General features: G+C 35.2%; 1 protein-coding gene across 1 annotated transcript in view; it reads right to left on the bottom strand.

Moving 5' to 3' along the window:
- The window catches only part of LOC123310849 (whirlin), a 151,512-nt gene that overhangs the window by 29,635 nt on the left and 99,166 nt on the right, over window positions 1-22,711 (bottom strand). Inside the window, exon 15 of the mRNA XM_044894530.1 lies at window positions 8,485-8,490. Coding sequence (XP_044750465.1) covers window positions 8,485-8,490 — 6 coding nt within the window. The remainder of the gene's footprint in view (window positions 1-8,484; window positions 8,491-22,711) is intronic.

Consider the following 22,711-nt stretch of genomic DNA (forward strand, 5'->3'; position numbering starts at 1 on the left):
GTGACGTGATTTGCCATGATAACATGTGATCTAACTATACGTGATGGCAGCCTGTCGCCACCTTTTTAGTTGCACAGTGCACTGTGCACTGGATATCGCTGAGGACTTGGACCAGGTGTGGCATGCTGATCTCCTACTACCATTTAGTTTCTGCGGGTGGATCTCAAACTTATTTTTCGGAAGTACTGTACAAATTGCTGTCAATGGGTACTATCCTTATTTCCACAGAATGAACGCTTCCATCGCCAACGTTATTTGGAACTGATCTCTACTGTGCCACAGCTTGAGAAACATGTCAACAGAACACATCGTACAGCAGAATCTCCCCGATATACAGTCCAACTTCGGACATCTGGAATGGATCGATACGATAGCTTTTTTTACCAGGCTGTAGAACTCTCTGCCACCGGAGGCTTTCTCTGAGAGCTTTATACTGCAGAACTTTGAATGCTGTATTGAAAACCACTCTTTATGGAAACTGGGATGGACATATGAGGATATTGAATCAATTGGTTTCAAATCTATTGGCAAAACCATCGGGTGTTATGCCAATCATCTTCGATTTCGAAACGCTCTTTGAAACGGTCATAGCTCACCGTCCTAGTGCAATATGTTTCGTAAATCGTCTGGACAAAAGTCATCCACGTTGCTTACTGATGGAGCAAAATCAGAAAGGGACACCGGCATTGGCGTATATAGACCTAAACTGAGGATATCTAAAGCCCTGGGAAGTGAACCCTCTATTTTACAGACCGAGATATTGGCTGTTTACGTATGCACTCAGGAGTGTCTTAAAATGAACCTCAAAGGGACGCATATTTATATCACCACGGACAGCCAGGCCATGCTGAGGTCCCTGGAATCACACTGCCAGGGATCTCTGCTGACATGGGAGTCCGTCATACCATAAAGCAACTGGCCAGAGACAACAAAGTGACTCTACTATGAGTACCAAGGCATTGTGGTGTTGAAGGAAATGAAAAAGGCGATGAACTTGCAAAAGAGCATCAATGTTAACACCTGCTGGACCTGAGCCTTGTGGCCTTGGAAAATACCGATATAAGGCAGCGGTCCAACAGGGAGGTGAACAATAGAAAAACCATCTGGAGAAACACTCCTGGACTTACTCAGTCAAAGAAATTCGTGATAATTTCACCGACCCACACCAGAAAACTGCTAAAGCTGTTACGAGCTGAGCTTCGGCTGATGGTGGGACTGCTGACAGGGCACTGTCGGTACAAATATCATTTGTACCGGATGGGTAAGTCAGCAGATGAGATTTGTAGGCTCTGTGGATCAGAAGCAGAAACAGCTGAACACATGGTATGCAAGCGTCCAGAGCTGGCTGGCCTAAGAATCATTCTTATGGGGAAACAGGTCCTGGATACTAACGAGGTAACGGCCAAGGACCCTAAGGATGTTGTCGGTTTTATCAACACCTTTGACGACCTCTTTGGGTTCCTATGAATTAGTAGGGTAGAGAACAAAAGATCTACATGGTCGCAGCTCCCGAAAGACTGGCCGAGCCACAACGACCCCTGTTCAAATAATAAGTACCCCGCTAATATAGATCTCGAATGATTTATTTAAATGATCTCTTCACAGTTGCAGTTGAACTCGAATATCGAGCACTGGATGACATAAGGTGTAGTTAGGTATTTTGTTATGATGATTATACGAGATCCACTCCGCAACCCGTAATTCCTACGACTTAAGATTCCCTTTAAATTGAGGAAAACCTTTCAGATTTCCACCGCATTCCTGAAGTGCCATTATCTGATGCGTCCAGAAGTATCAAAAGGGGGAAAAGTTAAAACAGTATAATTAAACGGCTTTTTTGCGCCGATTTTCAGAACATTGCCTCCCTGCTTCTTCGTTTCGGGCCCGGGCCCTCAGATTAAAACGCGTCCCGATCGTCCGAAATTGACGGCTCGAAAATTACCAATCGAATGGTAGATTAACGCCGGTACCGTTTTCGAAATAAAAGTCGGACCGGTCCAAGGAGTCTGCACAGGAAGTCGTCTCGACGGGAGATGCCATATCTGCCCCCGAGGATGGATATACCGTATGTTCCTGCGAAGAATTTAACGGAATTACCTAATCCAATTTATGGCAGCTTCGTTTTTGGTCCATCGCGGCCTTTTCGATCCCACGGTCCTGCGAAACCCGTCGGCGCGACCCAATCTCGATCGTCGAGTAATCCGCTGGATTTGGGACCTGAGCAGTTATTCGAGGCATCATCGGAAGTTTTCGAATTTGCATATTGAGTCGAAAATTCGTGGAATTTGCCTTTGCGGTTTCGAAGGACCGTGAAATATTTAATGTTGGGGCAAAACACGCAGCACATTTTATTCATTTGTTTATTATTTGAATACTCCCTCACTGGAAGAATTCTTAAGTTTTTTCCTGTGAATTGAGCTTGCGAAAATCATTATAATTTGATTCCACATATGCAGCATGTCTGTAAACAAATGCGAAGGACTTAGGGAGATGATTCCTCGATGAAAATTAGCAGGGGTAGTTCCTATAAATTTTTTTAGAAATTGACCTCGGTATGTCTCATGTGCTAAAAATTGTTGGAATTTGCGTCAATTAAAGGTCTTGATTTTGAGCTATCGGTTATTTTTAAATTCAGGATGTTTTTCACGATGTTACATCGTTTTTCAGAATTGAAAAAGGGGTCAAAACGGTTGTGAATGTTTACGGTTTGCAAAGATGTTCGAATCCTGAATTGGAATCAAAATAATGTTTATTAAAACCAAAACGAGAAAAAAAAAGAACGTATCACACTAAAATTAGGATAAATTTTTACCAAAAAATTAAATTTCATTACACGTTTCAGAAAGTTAAAGACGTTTGGACATCGTGCTGAAAGCGCACAAAAAATTACAACGCAAATTGATTTTTACCAAATCTACTTCCACAAATCCCTTGAATAGTTTCGAGATCTACCAGATATTCCTAGTATCTGAACCGAAATGTCCACAGCACACTACATCTTTTGAGATATCCAGGTTTCAAAAAAAGAATAAAACTGCTAGTCTACTCAGTATTCTCGGCGGAAACCATTGGAGTTGACGCCATGAAAATTGATACAAAAATTGACAATTGACAATTGATAGTCCTAAAAGATTTTCAATCTTATGTTCAATCATTTTGGGAGTTAACCATTGAGCAACCATGAAAAAACATCATGTTTCCATAACTTTGTTGGTGCTGGATCTTCGAAATATCTGAAGTATGTTTTGGAACTTCTTTTCAACTTAATGAAATTTCTATTTTTGAACTACGCTTATTAAAATACGTTTCCATTGTACCTACAACTGCTGCAGTGGCTCAGTGGTTCATGTTCCGAGTGTTTACGAGCCATCACTTAGTATTTCAGATTTTAATTTTTGATTTGGAAAGGTGAACTTTGCATTTTATTATGTGGAAGACATTTTCCTTCATTCAATTTGTATCTGTAATGATCACAGAGTAAAACTTGCGGAGTTGTGATTCTGTTTCACCAAGAATAATAATGTGTACTTCGGAAGCTATCACTTACAATGGTAATGTTCTATTGATAACTGTTTTCAGCAACAAGTTACATCATAGAAAACTCTCTATTTCAAACGACTGAGGTGAACCACTCACTGTTTCATCCGGCCATCAAAAGACCAAAACAATATTTTATGACTTCTTCCTTGTTCCGCACTATTTTTCCTTCAATTACCGCCAAGTACACACCTAATGTACTCCAGGAAGGCGTTTAAATCGTTGCTTCGACAATGCAGGTTCTGCTTCGGCGGACGGCCTGTTGCTCTGGAGAAAAAATCACTTTCTATGCCGGTGAGCATGTAATAAACCTTAACTAGCAACTTATTTACTTCATATATCCGTGGAGCAGAGGGAATTGAAGATTTGAAAGAGGTTTTGTAGAAAGGTTTCACCCTAAACTGCCTTCAAGTTAATCAGTTGCTGTTGAATTGACCAATTGTCTTAACTCTTTTTAATTGTCTCCATTCAACAAAGTCGATTATAATAAACATAACCCAAGAATATTTCTCCTAAAAACCTTGTCCGAGTTGTCAAACTACTAGGCGTATATCTTCATGAACGGTAAACCCTTGTTGAACATGGCGATGTTCTGAGATAAACATGGGACGTTAAAAAAGGTTTAAATCATTCGAGAAAGGAACACAGTTCCGAATCTACACAGGCCATATATTAAGCGGCAAATCGAATGTCGCCGAGGCTTGTCGTAAATAAGAAATTTAGCGAACCAGACACCGAAATAAAATCTGGGGATGATTAATCAGATTCTCAAAACGACGTCAAAATTCCCATAAAAGTATTCTGGTAGTTTTTATAGCATAATTCCAGAGATTATTGATTGCATATTCTGCCATTTTTAATGTTCATGTTATAAGGTGGACCTTAATGTTCGCAAGAGGCTTGAGAGTTGGTTATCGAATGGATTTTAATGTATGAAATAGTACGAGTAATCACTAGAAATGATCCTCCAAATGAAATTCCGGCTTCATAAAACATTTCTTATCCTTGGAAATCAGGAATACAGTTTTGAAATTTCGAATTATCACTATAGATTCTCTAAAGGGCGAGTCTTTGACTTGTACATTCATAGGGGTGTCAACCCCTACACCTAAGATTGAGAAGATTTTGGCTTACAATTCTGCTAGAAACATGTCCCCCTCTATACAATGAAAATTGATCTGTTCCTGCATTTTCTCTGGAAACAAGTTTTCAAATTGTCAGCCCCTGTAACTATTCCCTATTGAGAATTTAGGGGTGATAGCTCCTACACCTAGGGTTAAGGAGATTTCGGCTTACAATTCTGCTCAAAATATGTCCCTCTACGAATAGAAATGGACCTGTTCCGGCATTTTCTCTGAAACCATCCTTGTCGTGACATAATTTAGCTGGCAAGTTTTCTAATTGTCACCCCGTATATATATACACATAGGTAATGCAAGAAGATATAGAAATGATATATATTCTTGGTGTAATGTTTTATTTAAATCTGTGGATCTTTGAAGTAGAGTTGTTCAATAAATATGAACAATACTTTCATTTTCCAAAATGGCCAAATATTTATTAGTGAGCGTTCAAGTTACTTTTAACAGTTAAGCTCTTTGAATATCTGTTATTTTTATTGTATGTAATGGTCATAAGGAGGAAACTGGAAGATTTCGGTGAAATTTCATGTCCAGATAATAATATCAATAAAAAACTATATTCCGAAAATCATTCCATTTAATAGAATCTTTTGTGAATGTATAGTATCGAAATGGAAAAAATGGTGAAATAAAAGTCTTTCTTTTGACCTCAGGAATCATCTGTTGAAATATATGTAAAGGTCGAAGACTATATCCCTGATGTATAGCTGAATTTCTAGATACGAGTTGTCTCTGGATAGAAATTTTTCTGTGTCAAGGCATAATTTAGAATTAATTCCAATACTGAAATTTGCACGTTGATACTGAGAAATGGCGGAAAGGGAATTGTTGAGCTACAAAACGATGTGACAAAAAATCTGTTGGATATAGAACTATTCGATCCCTCAATTTGAGAAACTAATTATCAGAAATAATAACCCGATCAGCAACGTTCGCACAGAAAGGGAAAGAGACAGAGAGAGTCTTTTGATGGGATCGATCAATCGCAGAAAAATCGAGAGTGCCTGGTACGCTTTTGTGATGAATAATTATCGACCTGGTTTGCGAGGTGAAATTGAACATCATCTCTTCGTGTTTTATTTCTATCCCGACACTGAATGATGCCGTGAATCGATATCGAGGGCCTGAGAATCAGTTTTTCTGTATCGAGTTACATGGCCATCGGGAAAGAAAACGAAATTAGAATTCGTGCGAAATACCAAGTCTGCTCTGCCTTATTTCTTTCTCCGAGTGCGGATTTTTCCGAATCGGAAACGGTAATTTGATTTCATTCGGAATATTTCAGAGAGCAAATAAAAAACTTTGAAGTTTTGCGAGATGGGTTCTACTTTCATCCTTGTACTTCCAATATAAATAAGTACCTATACAGGGTGTGGCGTAATGAATGGATAGAAACTCCAAGTACCCTATCATTTCCAAACTATTATTTTGTTTTGGGCAGTTAGAATATCATTGTTACATTGAAATATAATCGCAAAGCGTCCATTTGTTCATTTCCAATTAATACAAGTTCATTTCATTCCAATTTGAGAAAGTTTTCAGAAATATTTCATTCTGAAATTAGCTTTCAAATGATTGTTCTAGCACTCACTGCAGCATGACGCATGACACTCTCATTTGAGTGTGTGACTCAAAATTGTAATTATTGTCATAACTGAAATAGAGCATTATTCAACTCTATAGGGTTGAGAAGAGTATTTGGGGAATTTTAACGGATATAGAACTGACAACATATTCAAGAATTCGGTAAAATGACATATTATGTAAAATTCTCAGAATATCTATTGAAACATCAACATTAGGAATTTTGTCTTCGATATTAGTGCTTCAAGTCCATCCCAAGGCGTACCTACAAATTTCAAGGGTTGGGGTTGCCGAGCAAAAGCATGAAATGCTACAGGAATGGTTCTGAAGTCAAAATATTTTGTCTGTCTAACCTCTTCTTGAAAGAGCCTTTTTTATTGTAATACACACTATACTTGTATACACGCCTATATACTCCACGTATTATCCTGCACTATTCGTGAATTGTCTCGTGTGAAACAACTACATACGGATGAGGAAACCTGTAGATCATGTTATTTAATTCGGTTTGGAATTTCAAAAGAATATCAGCAATGCTACTGGATGGTAAATTTTTTCTTCTTCCAATGGATATCCCCAAACCTTTATATAAGTTGTCACTTGTCATGTGGGAATTTGAAATTAGTCACAGAACTTTCAGCCCACATTTACATTCACTATTTGCTTTGCAAGTCGATGTATACAACACTCCATACCAAGAATTAATGAAAAATAGATCGAAGATAAAAATGGCAGTCGGCTTAAAAATTCCGACAAGATATGACGCAATATGGAACGTACTTAAAGCTTTTACGTCGGCTGGGACTTCGAATGCTTTTACCATATTTTGTCACGGTGTTCTGAGTATTAATTGACGTCACTTTTAATTTGAAACAGATTAGAATATCGAAAATCGATAGTTGTTCGACCATATTTTCATAAGACAGAGATCCAAACAAAGGATGATGTTCAAGTGGGTTTGTAACTGAGAGCTTTCTTGGAGCAATGGTGTGAGAAAATTGAAAAGAATGACCGTTATTTATTTTCAATCTAAATACAGGTTGGCTTTTAACAATTCGAATTATAGATTGAATTCTGAGCAGAAAATGCTGAATTGCTTCATTGTATGAGCAATTCTGACTTGATATCGACTTCATTTGAACTTGAAACATTATTTAATTCAATAATTTCTAGCAACTGTAGCATTGATTTGTTTTTCACGTGAATTTTATGCACGAATGCAGTATGATGATGAAAAAATATTAAAACTGCAGCAACAAGGCCCACAGAGGTCGTGGCACTCTGAGTTTTTGAAATTCTCCATAATTCTCCAATAACAACCATTTTTGAGAATATCAGTTAGCTACTTTAACTTTATTTTCTCTGCCGCCCTTAGAATTAAGAATAGATTACAATATGAATGAAAAAAAAGAAGATGCGATATACGATATACTAGATGCATGGAATGCATCTGGATGAAGGAATTTAGCTCGTATGAAGGTTTCTGAGTGGTAGTTAAAATTGTACCTTTTGCGAATCAAAAAAAAACTTGCATTTTTGGCCTGTTAGTTAGAAACACTCTGCAATTTTGTTTTTTATTTCTCGACATGGTGAAGATGACGTTCGTATAATGAGTAAGGTTTTATGCTCAAAGCACCCGCTATTTAAAAGTCATGTAAATGAACAGAATGTAAATTCCGAAAGTTTAACAGTTTTCCGTCCAAGGAATTTATTTCAAAATGATAAAAGGCTTTATCTCTTTATATTTCTGGTTAATCAAGAACAAATTTAAGAGTTTTTATATCCACCAGATACATTAGGAGATTCAAAAATACCTCATTGAAAGATTTGAAAGCAACCTATCTCAGATGTGACCTGAAATTTTTCATGACAAGTCAATGGAATTCAATAGGCCCAGTAAAATTTTTAAATCACACATCATTTCCGAGAAAGCTCTCCATCTTCATCCACTAACTTCTTCAGATGCTTAGACTCGTGAAGTTCCATCATCTTATTTAAATGGTTCTTCAATGAACTGTTGATCGGAGACCTATCTCTTCTATCCTACATTGAAAAAGACGCTACGTACAAAATACACTATAAAAGAACATAACCTACTCTATATAAAGGTGGGTCTATATTTTACACTCAACACGCCGGTTGTACTTAAACACCTATTCTTCATCTACCACTACCACTATCATATCTAATAACCGTGTAGAAGCGACAACGTTGCACTTACCTGGTCCTGTGTGAATCGTAGTAAGCGTGAAACAAACAAAATAAAGCACAATCAGGCTAAGTCGGTATACTCAGTCGGCTGTGCGCCAGTGGGACAGAAAGTTGGACATAGATGACAACACATTGAGTGGTTAAGTGACCATAGTTCTTTGCGTTGACGGTGAGTAGTTTCTCTTTTATGGGACACTTCTCTTTATTTGGTTACATCCAATTATATCCCAGAAGAGGATATCTATCTCAAATCGTAATTGACCTATTTTTAAGTTTTTCTACCCCGAAAAACTATATAGGTAATTATACAATAACTATTAACAAACTTTTTTTACTTCTGGTTTGTGGTTTATAGTACAAAAATGCATAACTACATAATGATATTTTTTCTGTGATTATAATAGGAATTTAAACTGTTCTTGTTTAATTCTTCTTATGTTATGACAATCTATATTTTTGCTTACCATATTCGATACGGTAATAGGGACATTACTGAATTGTCGGACATAAAATAATATCTTTCATATGGGAAAATTGGACACTGAAGCATATCTTCATTTTGGTGTGACAATAATTGTCAACTCATAGTATTAGTGAAACTTTTTTTGCGATAACAATACATTATTGTCATATGATCATATCTCGGAACGTGTTGTAACAAATATTGATAATTTCCAACATTTCTGAATTGTTTGAAGGCCTACGAGAGAATCTTTAATTTTTTTTAATATTTCAGAATGAAACAATATCGTTACAGTTGGTCGATTTGTATCGCTCGAATAAATTTAATGATGTAATATTCGGATTACCCTTGACTACATCGTTTTTGTTTCATTATGTTTTATTGAACGTCATTTTGTTTATTCTACTGCTATATCTAGAAAATTTTTCAAGGTTATGCTAATCATGAATCTTACTTTTTTCCCTACTTCAATCTACGTTATGACGATCTTTACAGTTAATTAACTGCATACCCTTCACTAAGAATTTTATTCGGAGGTATTTCCAATAAATAGATTTAAACTGAATCTGTTAGCTGCAATATGTTAGTTCACCATCAATAGACCTATCTATTATTCACGAATAATTTCAATATCTCACAATACAATTAAAGAGGAAAACAAGAATCAATTAATAACCTGAAATATAACCTAACAGGCGATCTTTTTTTTCTCTTTGAATACAAGGAGACAAAATAGACATTGTAAGTTTTTGGATACATACTTACCTACTTATTGAAAGAAAACACGTGTCCGAGTAATACTAGAGCTGTTAGGTACATTCCTAATTATATTTTCTTCGCTTTTTTGGAACAGTATTTGACGACTAAAGCTAAATACGCGCTTTGGCTAGGTTTATATTATTACTTTGTGCTCTATGGTAGCTATTCATTTTGGCAACAAAAAAAGGAATTAAAAATTAACGTGGGCAAATATTTGTCTATGAGCCTTGAGTTGAAATGCATTTGATACCAAGAAAACAAACATCCTATCTGCATTTGTTTTCGAAATTCGGAACAACAACTTTCGGTGCATTCCAGAACCTGCATTCGAAGAATGAGCATTTCGAGTAAAATGAAAAAAGGACGAGTTTGTACTGTTCAATAAATGAACACAAACACAGACTTTCTCCTATATTGCCGCAATCTTCAGGTTAATATCGAATAAGTACATCGTCTAATTGCGAAATGGCAAATAATGAAGATAATGAACTTAAGAAACTTGGACTATTATTATCGTCTTCGTACATTTCTTATTGAATTTCATATTGGTTACTTGAACCACTTTCTTACTATCGATGAAAATTGGTTCATTGGAGATTTTGAAGATTTTACGATAATAAGTGATTTTTTCATAGGAATCTGAGTGATTATATTTGACTGGAAATAATAACAATAATTATTTTTTTCCTTTATGTATTGTAACTAAATTTCAGATATTGATCGCAATAATTTGTGAGAGTTGAGAAAATCTGATTCAAAACAATTGAAACTTAAAATCTTCTTGGAACAGCAAGAAGGATTAAGTTCATTTAAGTCGTATATTAATCCGATAACCTCAATCAGTTACATCTCTTCTCGAAGATTTGGGATGTATCATCAGGAAATATCAAAGTAACTGGAATATACGAAATATTCTACCGACCAAACTCGACTTCGACAAGTTTTAATGGATTTCGACAAAAAGTCCAACGTTTCCAATAAACTTTATTCGGAGTTCGTTATTTCCCTTACAAAATTCACGAAAAGGAGGCCATGGATCGATGCAAAAAAAATAAATTTATCCATTCGAATCACGTTGTGCGAGGAAGTTTGAGTGAACCTTCGTTTTCAATTATTGTCCTCAAGGTCTTCCGAACGGAAAGATCAACATCACTGGAGTAGAATATTTTATACTCATATTTTTCTTATTAAAATATTCATAATATCAAGCAAAGATACTTATTAACATTGGAAATACATCTTTCTATATTCGACTTGCTTACTTCTACGCTTATTCGATGACTAAAAAGAAGTTCAATATTTATAGCTAATAAGTAACTTTCTTGATTGAATTATTACAGGATTCACGATATCCCTACTATTTCGTTCGAGTTTCATTATCCACCCCAACAACAACTTTCTCTATTAAATTCTTTTTTGCGCCAAGAAAACGTTTTTGTTTGTTTGCTTTTTGATGTTTTTTTATAGATTAGAAAATTCTCTATCTTATGAATATGTTTTAATTTTCCTAGCTTCAACATTTGAAACAGGGTATGGCTTGAAAGGCAATAGTGCGCACAGTTGCCCCGAATGACTCTATACGTTTTTTATGACTATCTTTATAGAATTTCGAAAAAGATTTTGGATCGAAATATATCCCAATGTTGATCAGAATTCTCATCTACAGAACCAAATGAAATTTTTTCTAAAAACTTATAACGAATGACCAGAATCTATTTAGGTAAATTTACTATTTTTGTTCAAAAACAATACCACAAATGGTATTTCCGGTTATACCGGTAGTTGAGCATAACTTTATTATTTCAAATGGCACGCCCTATATTTTATTACATTTTTGGTTTCTCCCAAAAATTCCAACTACGGTTTATTCGAATTCCCAATAACAGCCAAACCTGGAGGTTTTAATTCAAATTTGACGTAAGTATAGACTCAAATGAATTTTATAACTTCTTATTGACAAAAGTTACAGAATTGAAAATGGTACTAATCCACAGAGAATACTCCCTAGATTCTACCCATTGTCTAAGTTGATCAGAGCGTTCCTCGGTGAAGTTCAAAATTGGTCCACTAATAGTGGTAGTAAATCACAATAACGTACATTTTTCCACACTATATAGACTATCAGATGGTACGCCAAAATCTATACCTAAATCTATCGACATTCGAAAAGTTATAACAATGCATTCCAGACTATGTTTACGTAAAATGTCAGAGAAATGAACCAATATCTCCAGAACTTTGAGGTTTGGGTATGGGAAGTTCAAATAAACCGTAGCTAAAATATTTTGGAGAATCACAAAGGTTGGCTCAACTCCAAAGGTAACCGGAAGTACAGCGACACGAGAACATTTCAATTGAAAGAATTCCGACCGTACATTATCATCCACAGAATTTTCAAAAAAAAAACTTTCTATATTCAAATGAACACTTCGCCTGAAACACCCGGTATGTTTTAATTATCTGCTGGCAGTTTATTTCCTTCAATTCCAATTGGGATCAAAACGTTTACAGTATTTATAGGCGAAAGTTCAAAACGGATGGTATTCTGAAATGATCAAATCAGTTTCTTCATTTTCACGAGAAAACGTCTGTAATTTCATTGTAATGAACATATTTTACGATGATTGCAGCGCTAAAATGTATTGTTGCTAAATAATTTTGATGCTGGAATTCTAATAAAAATGTAGGATATTTATCCATACTACTAACAAAAACTATGGAGTATCAGAAAATCTTTGTAGTTTTTCACCTTCAGTTGTATCAGAGTACCTTTCGATATGAATTTGGGAAAAATGTTAAGCCACAACCTTTTTCTGAGCGTTTCTGGTTAAAAATTATTTTTTTATAATTGCTTGGACGCGAACTGGAAAAATCAAGAAAGATGAAATTTATTTCATGAAATAATTCACAAATTCCCCTAAATTAGACATTGAAACCTTAGACTCCATTTATTATTGCTTCTTATTTTTGGTGAAATTCGTGTAAATTTGTGACAAAAATCTGCCTCTCTCTCAAAAAACTAGACTGAAAGACTTCTTTCATGGAAAGATCAAACAGATTAACTCCTAGTACCTATAGACATTGATATACATAATTCATTTTATAGCGAATTATATAAAATTTTGTTAGTAGGTCATTTACCTCCAGTTCAATTTTTATCTCTAGAATAAGAAAAATTACATTTGTCTTCGATTTTCTTATTAGGATTTTTCCAAATCTTCATGATTTATCTTTATGGCATTATTTAAACTTTTGATTTGAACTAAAAGTATCACCAATGGCTTATAAATGTGAATTAATGAAGCATAAGTCAGGGAGATTTTAGAACTCATGATATAGGTACAGGCAATCGAATGGGGAGAACTGGGAGAAGTCCGAAGAGATAATTCTGAATATATCTCTGACAGTGGCGTACATCTAACGATCTGCGGAGATTAAAAGATATATTCCACCAGCTCTTCTTGCAGTTCCACGAAACGACGACGCTATTAATGATTGTGATTTTGTTTGAACACTCGATTTTCAAGGTGAGTCGGACGACTATTGAGTTAATTGTTTTCGAGAAAGGATCACGATTAGAGCCGCGAATAAAGGATAAATAATGGAGTATGTTTGGATACTAAGATCGGGGAGGTTGACAAGAGTTTTCGCATTTTTCTCGTATCTGATACTTGAAAGGCCGACACAGGTGGAAATTTACTTCATGACGTTTACTTTCGATACTGTATCGATGGATCGGTTTGCAATTCCACAAGCCTACTATGTATTGCAGAGGTTAATTTAACTTTGAGACAAAAAAGTTCAAAATTATTCCTTCTTCAAATCAGTACGTTATACATACTCTAACAAAACATATTTTCATTATATTTTCTCAAAAAATACTGATTTTTTGACATAACTGAAAATTGGATAATGTGAACTACCAAAAGTATAATTTTCCTGCTCCATTAGGGAGACTTAATTCTTCTCCAGCTAACAAGGTATTATTTTTGAAATTGGGTTGAAAATTATTCAGGCATACGGCTGATTCCCCCTGTATCTGAGCATATAATTTCATATGAAAGACCTACACAATTTTTCGACAATGTATCATCCCTTATTTTTTTTTGCAACTACTCATTTATATCTTGTTTAATTCAAATATTTGTGCTAGGCAAAAATTTTCACATAATCTATTTTCCATTTCATCTTTTGAAAACAGCTTTCAATCTCGGAAACCTCGAAGGCTGTTTTCAAAGGTGGGGCTTTTTTTAGAGAAGGTAGAAGTCATTTCACCAAAAATTGTCGATATAAAATATTCAAGATGGCTGAGCTACAGCCCTAGAAGTTGGAGAAAATTTCATTGAATTAGGTACAAGTACGGCACTGTGGAAGGTGACTCCGGTATTGCAAAAACGAAACAAAACATAAACATATGGCTAGACAATGTAGGGTTCAGTACCAAGTTCATCGGATTAGATGCATCAGGTCACTTTTGAGAGAATCATAATTGTTGTATTGTGCAAATTAGGGTGAAAAACCATGTAGAAAATCGAGGCAGTTTCTTGAAAGTGCATATGTTAATTATGTTGAAAAAGTGCTATGATGTTTCCCCATTTCATCCCATTTTTACGACGATTGTTGCAATGTTCGAAAAAGAAGATTATGATGCCCATTGAGAAAAAATTCGTGAATAATTCAGACGAATTTTATTGGTGAGATTTTGAAGTATTATTCAATTTTTTACACTTGTGTCCCAAGTCTCTTCTGTCAGTTGGTATCGAAGTGAGCCATTTCATAAAATCGTGTAAGTTACAAAAACAATGAGAACAATTCGGCAATCCTAAGTTTCCATTTTCATCACCACGTAAATATCGAACGAGCCAATATCCTAAACGAAACCACGTGGTCGAATCAGGAGATAAGTTTTTTCCGAGGTTTTTCCCATTGCTTTGCGATAATTCAGCTAACAAACGGTCTAGGGTCGTATAAGGATTTATTTCAGTACTTAATTATTTCCAATTTTTTTTTTCAACTTGGTCATTTTGAAAGTTTTGTATAGGTGATTTTTGGTGAAACTCTCGTTCTGTTGAAAAAAGCCTCACCTTCAAATACACCCTGTATATTCAAGATTCTCGTTGTAGTTGGGCAAGATTCTGTTCTCAGCAACATGTATCCAGAGAAAACAGCTCCTTAATTTAAAATAATCCAGATTGAATGAAACAACTTTGTGATTTGATGAAGCAGTAAGCCGCCAACTTGAAATTAGAAAAGTTTACTTCAGATCTTACACGATATTTACCTTCTCAATTTCTCGAAACTCCCACCGAAAATCCTTGAAGCCCCATCTAGACTATCTCGCTGCTGAACGGGAGATAAATTAGACGAGAATGTGAGATATCGACGGAAAACGACAAAGAAATTGAGCTGCGAACCGCCTGGCCAAATTGGGGAAAACTCGTGGAATGGAAACCTAATAATTGAGATCGGGGAACAAATAATTGAGTTGATTAAACCCGGTTCTTGAACGTTCAACTATCTGCTCTAATCGGATAGCTTCAGAGCTTCCGATCATGTTCATGCTGTTTCATTAGGGATGAATGTCGGAGACTATTGTTGCTTCTAATGAAGGGACTTCCTGAAATATTCCCAAGATTATTGTGCCTCCAATTTTTTGTCCATTTGTCGGTCAAGACGCATTCCTAAAACTCATTACTCTTTGGCATCTTCTATGTTTGATTCATATCAAAAACTTAGGTGGAAAAAAACTTAGGAGTAAAGCATACAAAATAATATGCAGGATGAGTCTTTGACTCGTACAAATATTTCAACAGTATATTCTGAAAGTCAAAAGGAACACTTTGTTTATCATTTTTTCCGAATTGGCTCGGTTCGAAAGATACAGGCTGTTGATTGACCATAAAAAATGTTATTTTTAGTTTTAACGAATGAAATGAATTTCGGAATATAGTTTTTCATTTATTCGATTAATCTTTTTCGAACACAAGATATCATCCACGTCTTCCAGTTTTCTCATTATGACCATTAGTTACCATAAAAATACCAAAAATTCAATAACCCAATTCTTGAAATTAAGTTGGACGCTAGCTAATGAATATTTGAACGTTTTGTAAAATAAAAGTATTCTCCATATTTTTTCGTATAATGCACCATTTTCGAGTAATTTGATGTTCAAAATGTTGAAAATTATCTGTGAAATTTGAAAAATTGGGTACTTTGGCTGAATGTAACTCTGTTTAAAAGATCCACGGATATGTATTGTCATAAATTTAGATGATTATTCTGAAGGTAATTTTGTTTTTCCAGGGGTGGCACAGCTTATTATAAAAACTTAAAATGTCTATATCTTTTTATCAGGGCCAAATCGGAAAAAAGTGTTTTTTTTGACCTCAAGAATCTAGTGTTGAAATATTTCTACGAGGCAAAGACTCACCATGTTAATACCATATTAGTTGCAGTTCGAATAACTACCTAATGTAAAAATGAAACTTGTAGTGATTTGCTCTTTCTTATTCCTCTATTCTGGAAAAATCTTGTATTTTAGTATACAGAGTGTCCCAGAACTCAACGTCAAGCCGAAACGGGGTGACAGGATTGATTGTAACCATCATAGGAAAAATTAGAAAAAAAATCTATCCCATGCAGTTTGAAAATTATGGGCATTTAAAAAAACCTAAAAATTTGGTCGAAGTGTAACCATTTTTCGGTTATTGTGGTTAATTTTTATTATTTTTGTTCATTTGAGCTTTGGAACCGTAAAATTAAGAACCTACCAAGAACTTGTGTGAATAAAAAATATTTTGACTGAGTAGAATGGGTTAGCAAAAATCGGGTTACTTGAGGTTTTTATTTTTTTTTCTTCTTTTTTTTTAGTATGAAACTAACAAGTATTGTAACATTTTACAATCCTGATTAAATGCGCCAACTTTTAATGGTATTTGCCAAGGCACTCTAGTACATTTTTTTTAAAGGAGGTCCTATCAAAGTCGACAAATTTTGAAAATTTCAAATTCATAGTTTAACAAATAGTATCAATTCTGAGAAACTTGGGGCAATTGTGTAATTATTTTTGACTGCGATTCTAGAAATGTTATTTAGGGTTACGGTTCCAAAGCTTAAATGAACAAAATTAATAAAAATTAACCACAATAACCGAAAAATTGTTACAAATTTTTAGGTTATTTTTTAAATGCCCATAATTTCAAACTGTATGGAATAGATTTTTTTTCTGATTTTTCTTATGATGGTTACAATCAATCCTGTCAACCCGTTTCGGCTTGACGTTGAGTTCTGGGACACCCTGTATATTAGTAATCTTATAGATTCCTCCAAGCATCCATCGCTAAATACGCCAGTTTTGTGCCAAGTTTTCCTTATTCATTGTGATGACATTGTACCCAGTTGTACAATGTTCTTCTTCAATAAACTGCGTTCCATGAACATTAAGTTGGAAAACGGAAATATCTCTAGGATGTATGACCCTGTATGAGAGCTAAATCCACCAGAGATCTATTCGGATCACTTCTTAACAAAGGTTAAAGGTGTTAGGAAGAATGAAGAATTCAAATCAGCAGTCATTTCCGCGTAGTAAACTAACACGCCAAACATATGGGATCTCGTATGCAACACCCAACAATAGTCGACAAGGCTTGGACGTGTTTTACATAAATTTGTGTTTGTTCTACAAGAAAGTTCGATAGCGATATTGTCGTTATTACTTAACACCTATACGAGAGTACTTTGTCCGATTATATAATGTGACCCATTATTAGAGAATCAAAGAAACGCCTTATAAGAACATGTGTTGCTGTTTGAATTATTGAAATTGGAGTTTTTGGCCGGGTCGATCAGACTGGTCGAATGCAGGTTAATAAACCAAAACTGGTGTAACTGGTGGAGTTTGGTCGATGCCGAAGGTCGGATGAAAGGGAAATATTTCGGAAATACTGCGTGGGTTGGCCGTGCGATGAATCCAATAGGGTACCATGTTGATTCGGTATACGAATGAATCAGATGGATCTTTTTTATTTATGAACATCGTATAATTTAAAAACATCGACTGAGGAGGTTCGGAGATCCTTGATAATGGAGGGCTTTCAAAACTGGAAGCTTCGATACAAGAAGGTATAGATTACCTTCTTCTACCTTCTACCATCCATACCATATTGTTTCGATCACTTCAACATTTATCGGCAATTGGCATAGTGATACAGTGAGCTTATCATAGCTATTTGAAATGAGTAGAGTCATTCGGGGCAACTGTGCACACTTTTGCCTTTCAGGCCATACCCTGTTACAAATGTTGAAGCTAGGAAAATTAAAACATATTCATAAGATAGAGAATTTTCTAATCTATAAAAAAACATCAAAAAGCCAACAAACAAAAACGTTTTCTTTCCGCAAAAAGTCGGAGTGCGTTCACATGCCCCGTATTGCGGGTAAGTGTGCGCACCCTCACGGGGTAAGTGAACGCAGTGCTTAGTGAACCACACAATCAAAACAAATTACAAAGTAATGTCATCAATATCTACAATATTAAAGAAATGCTGTTTATTGTCAATACAGAAGCGCCTTTTTATAAGCACTGAATTATTGTTCGTGCCACAATTCCTGGTGAACACAACACTTGATACATTCCCCTGTTGGTGGCTCTTCATATTTTTCCGAACAAATAGGATAATATTGATCGAGTCTTAACCAAGAAAATCAACAATGTCATAATTTATTCCTCACTGAACTAATGCCCATAATATGAATCTATGCGCACACTTACCCGCGCACACTTTCCCCAGTAAGCCAAAATTTGAATTGACATTCTTATAGAGTTGAGCAGCTAAGAGAACCTAAAATTTTTTATTACATATTTAGATTAATATGCCCATGATCGAATAAAATATTGTTTAACACTGTCGGACTCGGAACTTGGAACTGGCAGAATTTGCAGAGATGCTGAAAATTAACAAGAAAACTGGTGAATTTGATTGATTGCAAATAAAAAGTTAACCAAACGTCGCACGGCGCACTCCTATGAAAAACTAATTTAAGGATTCTGCGCCCTTGCTTCACCCAAATGAACCCCTCTTTTATACATTGCATAGTCGAGATATACGCACTGCGCACACTTACCCACTGCGCTCAGTTAGCCCGAATGACTTTATGTATGGGGTAATATGGGTTACAGCTTAAAGCAGGTATTTTCACACCAGAAGTACCAAATACCTTTCATTTTATGGAACCTCTATCAAATGATTCACATAAAAAGTTGGTGTTGGCAGGGTTTTACACCTTACACCAACCCAAAAGAGATTCAAAGATATAGACTCATTCGTCATCCAAAGAGCATTCGCAGGGTGTTTTGGAGGGTAGTAACACAGAATTAACATCGTCGGTAACTTTTCTGTAGAAAAATGCTCCAACATTGTAGTTATTTCATTGGTCTTTCTATGAATTATATTTAATACAAATAACCTTTACAGCTTCATCGACCATACTGTCTGAATCAGTTGACATTCTTATTGAAAAGAATAAGTCAATTTTCATGTAAAATTGAGTTTGTCATGCACCCTCTTCAAGGGGTGGAATTGCTTCCCTAACTTTTGTGCCAGAAATGGATTAACCTTGACGTTGCTAAGAAATATTTGATCAATGAAGGCTATTTTTATCAACCTTTTTTATTATAGGATAAAATGTTTTGAAATGGAAAAGTCAGCATTATCATTCAAAAAATAAATAAAATATTTCGGAAAACCCTGGTAACTTTTTACCGAATCCTCTTCAGGAATCGTTTGAGAAACCATCAATAAAATGAAATAGCGCGTTTTTCCTTGATTTCGAGTGCGCTTCTTGCCATCGGTACATATGACAGATTTATTGGTCATTTGAAGTCAAGACCGAGGCTTCAAGTCTCCTTATGATGTAATGACGCCATGAAAAAATGGAACGGTAAACTTGAAAGGAATCGACCCAACTTACATAACGATTTTGCAAAACGCCGATCGGCGTCTGTTTCGAGTTCTGTAGAGCTGCAGATGTAAACAACAATTACTGGTATTGCAAGAAAGGAATGCGTTTATGATCAGCAACCACCAGCCACATATTTCATAATGTCAAGCAAATTGTTATTATCTAATAACGTCGTTAATCTTGAGAGGTCAAAGAGATATCCCATTTTCATATTCAAGTGCGTCTTGTGCTTCAGTGGAAAAATGATGGGATAACAGTCCGCGAAACACATTATGTAACTTATTTACATACTTGACAGCTGCAAATCTTTTTCCAGTATGTTAATTTCGCGTTTCTTTGGCTTTCAGTTCAAGAACTGAGTTATGAAATCAATTTGTCTAACGGTGGACCTCAATGGTGTGTGTTTTGTATACATTGCTGTGAATACTAAAAATACGCCACCCTTACTTATACGAACAATTGCATTTCATAAAATATCAGAAAAAATCAGATAAATGTATTACATTACCCTTATTTGAAATATAATCGTAGGTTGGTAACAAAATTATCAAGTTGGCCATTGTAGTTACAATAGATTCGATTATAATGGATACTGTACTGCTTCATCGATAATGAAATTCTACTTCAAAATATAGCTAAGCCAGGAATTAGTTTTAATCTAAAAGATTTGTGATTCAATTTGAAACAATATTAAGCGCTAGAAATTCGAAGATCATTAAAAAATTTCTGTCACAAACAACAAAAGTATAGCTTTCTTCGTAAGCGAAAAATTCAAGGACTTATTACCAGATCCATCAATTAACATCAATATCCGTGACAACAATTGTTTTGCAATATCTCATTGTAGTTATAATAGGTACAAAGAAAACTGCAAAAGGAGGTTAATTCAATATTAGGAAAACTCATTATCTACCTACTTATTCAATACGATTTAGCTTCAGAGATTCTAATATTACAGCGAAACACTTAGATATATATAGTGGTTTACTACATGTAGGTAGGAGTTTGTACATTTCACATTCACCATGCCTACTATTTATATTTTTTTCGTCTCAAACTCAAAATTCAGAGATTTGGTTTCAATTGATCAACACGGTTACAGAAATTTCTCGACAAAAAACAGATTACAGCTTAAAACAAATCATTTCTGAATTTTTTAACAATGTTCTCGAATCAGTGCCATATTCAGTAATGTTTTTCCTCAGATATGTAATTTTCATGCTACGATGAAGTATAACAGGAAAATATCTCATATAAGGTCCTTTTTTTTATCCACTACCTCATTCAAGTCCAACAAGATCTTTGTATAGATACCTACTGACACCCTGTCGTTAAATATAATCTCTCAAATATACTTATGATGATAAAAATAATTGTAGGAAAATAACTGTGAATGGAGAAAATATCAATTATATTCAGAATCAAAATTTTCCATCGAAATAAAACTGTAGGTAGGTATCTATATTTTATGTCTACCATTCACAACACTAAATATAATCTCCACTTATCCCAGATTATATATTTGTAGCTATCTTTTACTATGCCTAACCCCATCAATGACACACGTTTCCAAATTGCCTCATTCACAGAAATTGAGTCAAAACGACCCAGTGAGATAATTCAGGACAACGAACAACTTAACAACGCCAGAAACTTTCCAATTATATGACATATATGGGAGACTTCAACGATGCGTCAGGGCACAAACCTGTTTTGGACCAAACAGTTTTGTTGACTTCATAAGTCATAATAAAGATTCGTCTTCACTCTTCGGACTTTTTGATAATAGATGGATAAATGGATATTCTAGCTGAAGTGTTGTGGGCACATTTTCACTCATATATTTCCAATCAATCGGTTTTTTCCATCTGATGAATCATTTAAATTAATCCTAAACTTGTTTGTAGATTCAAATAACTCAGTCCATTGTTGCAATAATCAAGTACAAAAAATGTTCGGTATATCTAGCACTATTTCACTGTCTACTTTCAAATATTTTGATCCAAATTGACTGGAGATGTATTGAAAGAACACAAAAAATTTGAGGTATTGGACATCTATCCTTATTCCAGATTGTGGCTACAATCTATAGTTTTTGTCGAGGTAGAAAACTAAGAAATACAAAAGAGTTAATTTTCCAAAAATCATGCGAGAATTTCTCCTAGCTCAATTAAATTGGGATTTATGGAAATCCATACGTGTGGGCAACCCTTTAGACCCAGCCTCCCATTTTTTATTCCACTATGTAGGTGGGCTCTCTCTCCATCTCAATCCGATGCAAATAAGTAGACCCACTGCAACACTGAACCACATTTCGTTCAGCGATTGTTCTCTGGAGGGAATTTGTTCGCGATTAAAAACGGATTACACCATTCTAGACGATTGAACCGACAGACATTGTCCGCTGTCGTGTGCTACTTCCTTTTGGAAAGTTAGCGCAATTTCCCTTTCCTTCCAACGTGTCTCAAAGTTAACTTTCGAAGAGAATGAAGGATATACATGAACCTAATTGTTCTAGGTTTTTTTAATTGTGAGCAGGGCGGAAAACATTGATGCAATTAGGTCATCAGAAACATTTTGTCATAATATTACGGAGATTATGGAAAGCTCACAAGCAGACATACGAGGATGTATTGATAACTAGTTAGCCTAGACCAGCTCCATGCGTAAAAAAAAATATTGCGTTACCACAGCAACGAACAATAACTCATTAGAAGTGTCAGTGTGAAGTTTGAGATAAAAAAAGTAAAGCAGAGATACGCAATAAATTAGAAGAAAGAAGATGTCCACCGAAATTGTGAAAATCGATAAATTGGAGTATCGAGCACATCATAAAGTACCTACCTGTATTTAAAAGGGTTGAGAGGTAAGAAGATTTACCCTGTCCTTCGTATGCGACCGTGGAAAATTGGAGTGCAAGCTTCAAATGAGGTAAATTTTCCATTGAAGATGATGACCGATCGGGAAGGCCAGTTTCTGTGTCAGTCCCCGAAAATATCGATGCAGTTCATGACATGATTTTATCAGACCGTCGAATTGGGCTAAAACGGAT

Source organism: Coccinella septempunctata, chromosome 4 (assembly GCF_907165205.1).
Source record: "Coccinella septempunctata chromosome 4, icCocSept1.1, whole genome shotgun sequence".
Lineage (NCBI taxonomy): Eukaryota > Metazoa > Arthropoda > Insecta > Coleoptera > Coccinellidae > Coccinella > Coccinella septempunctata.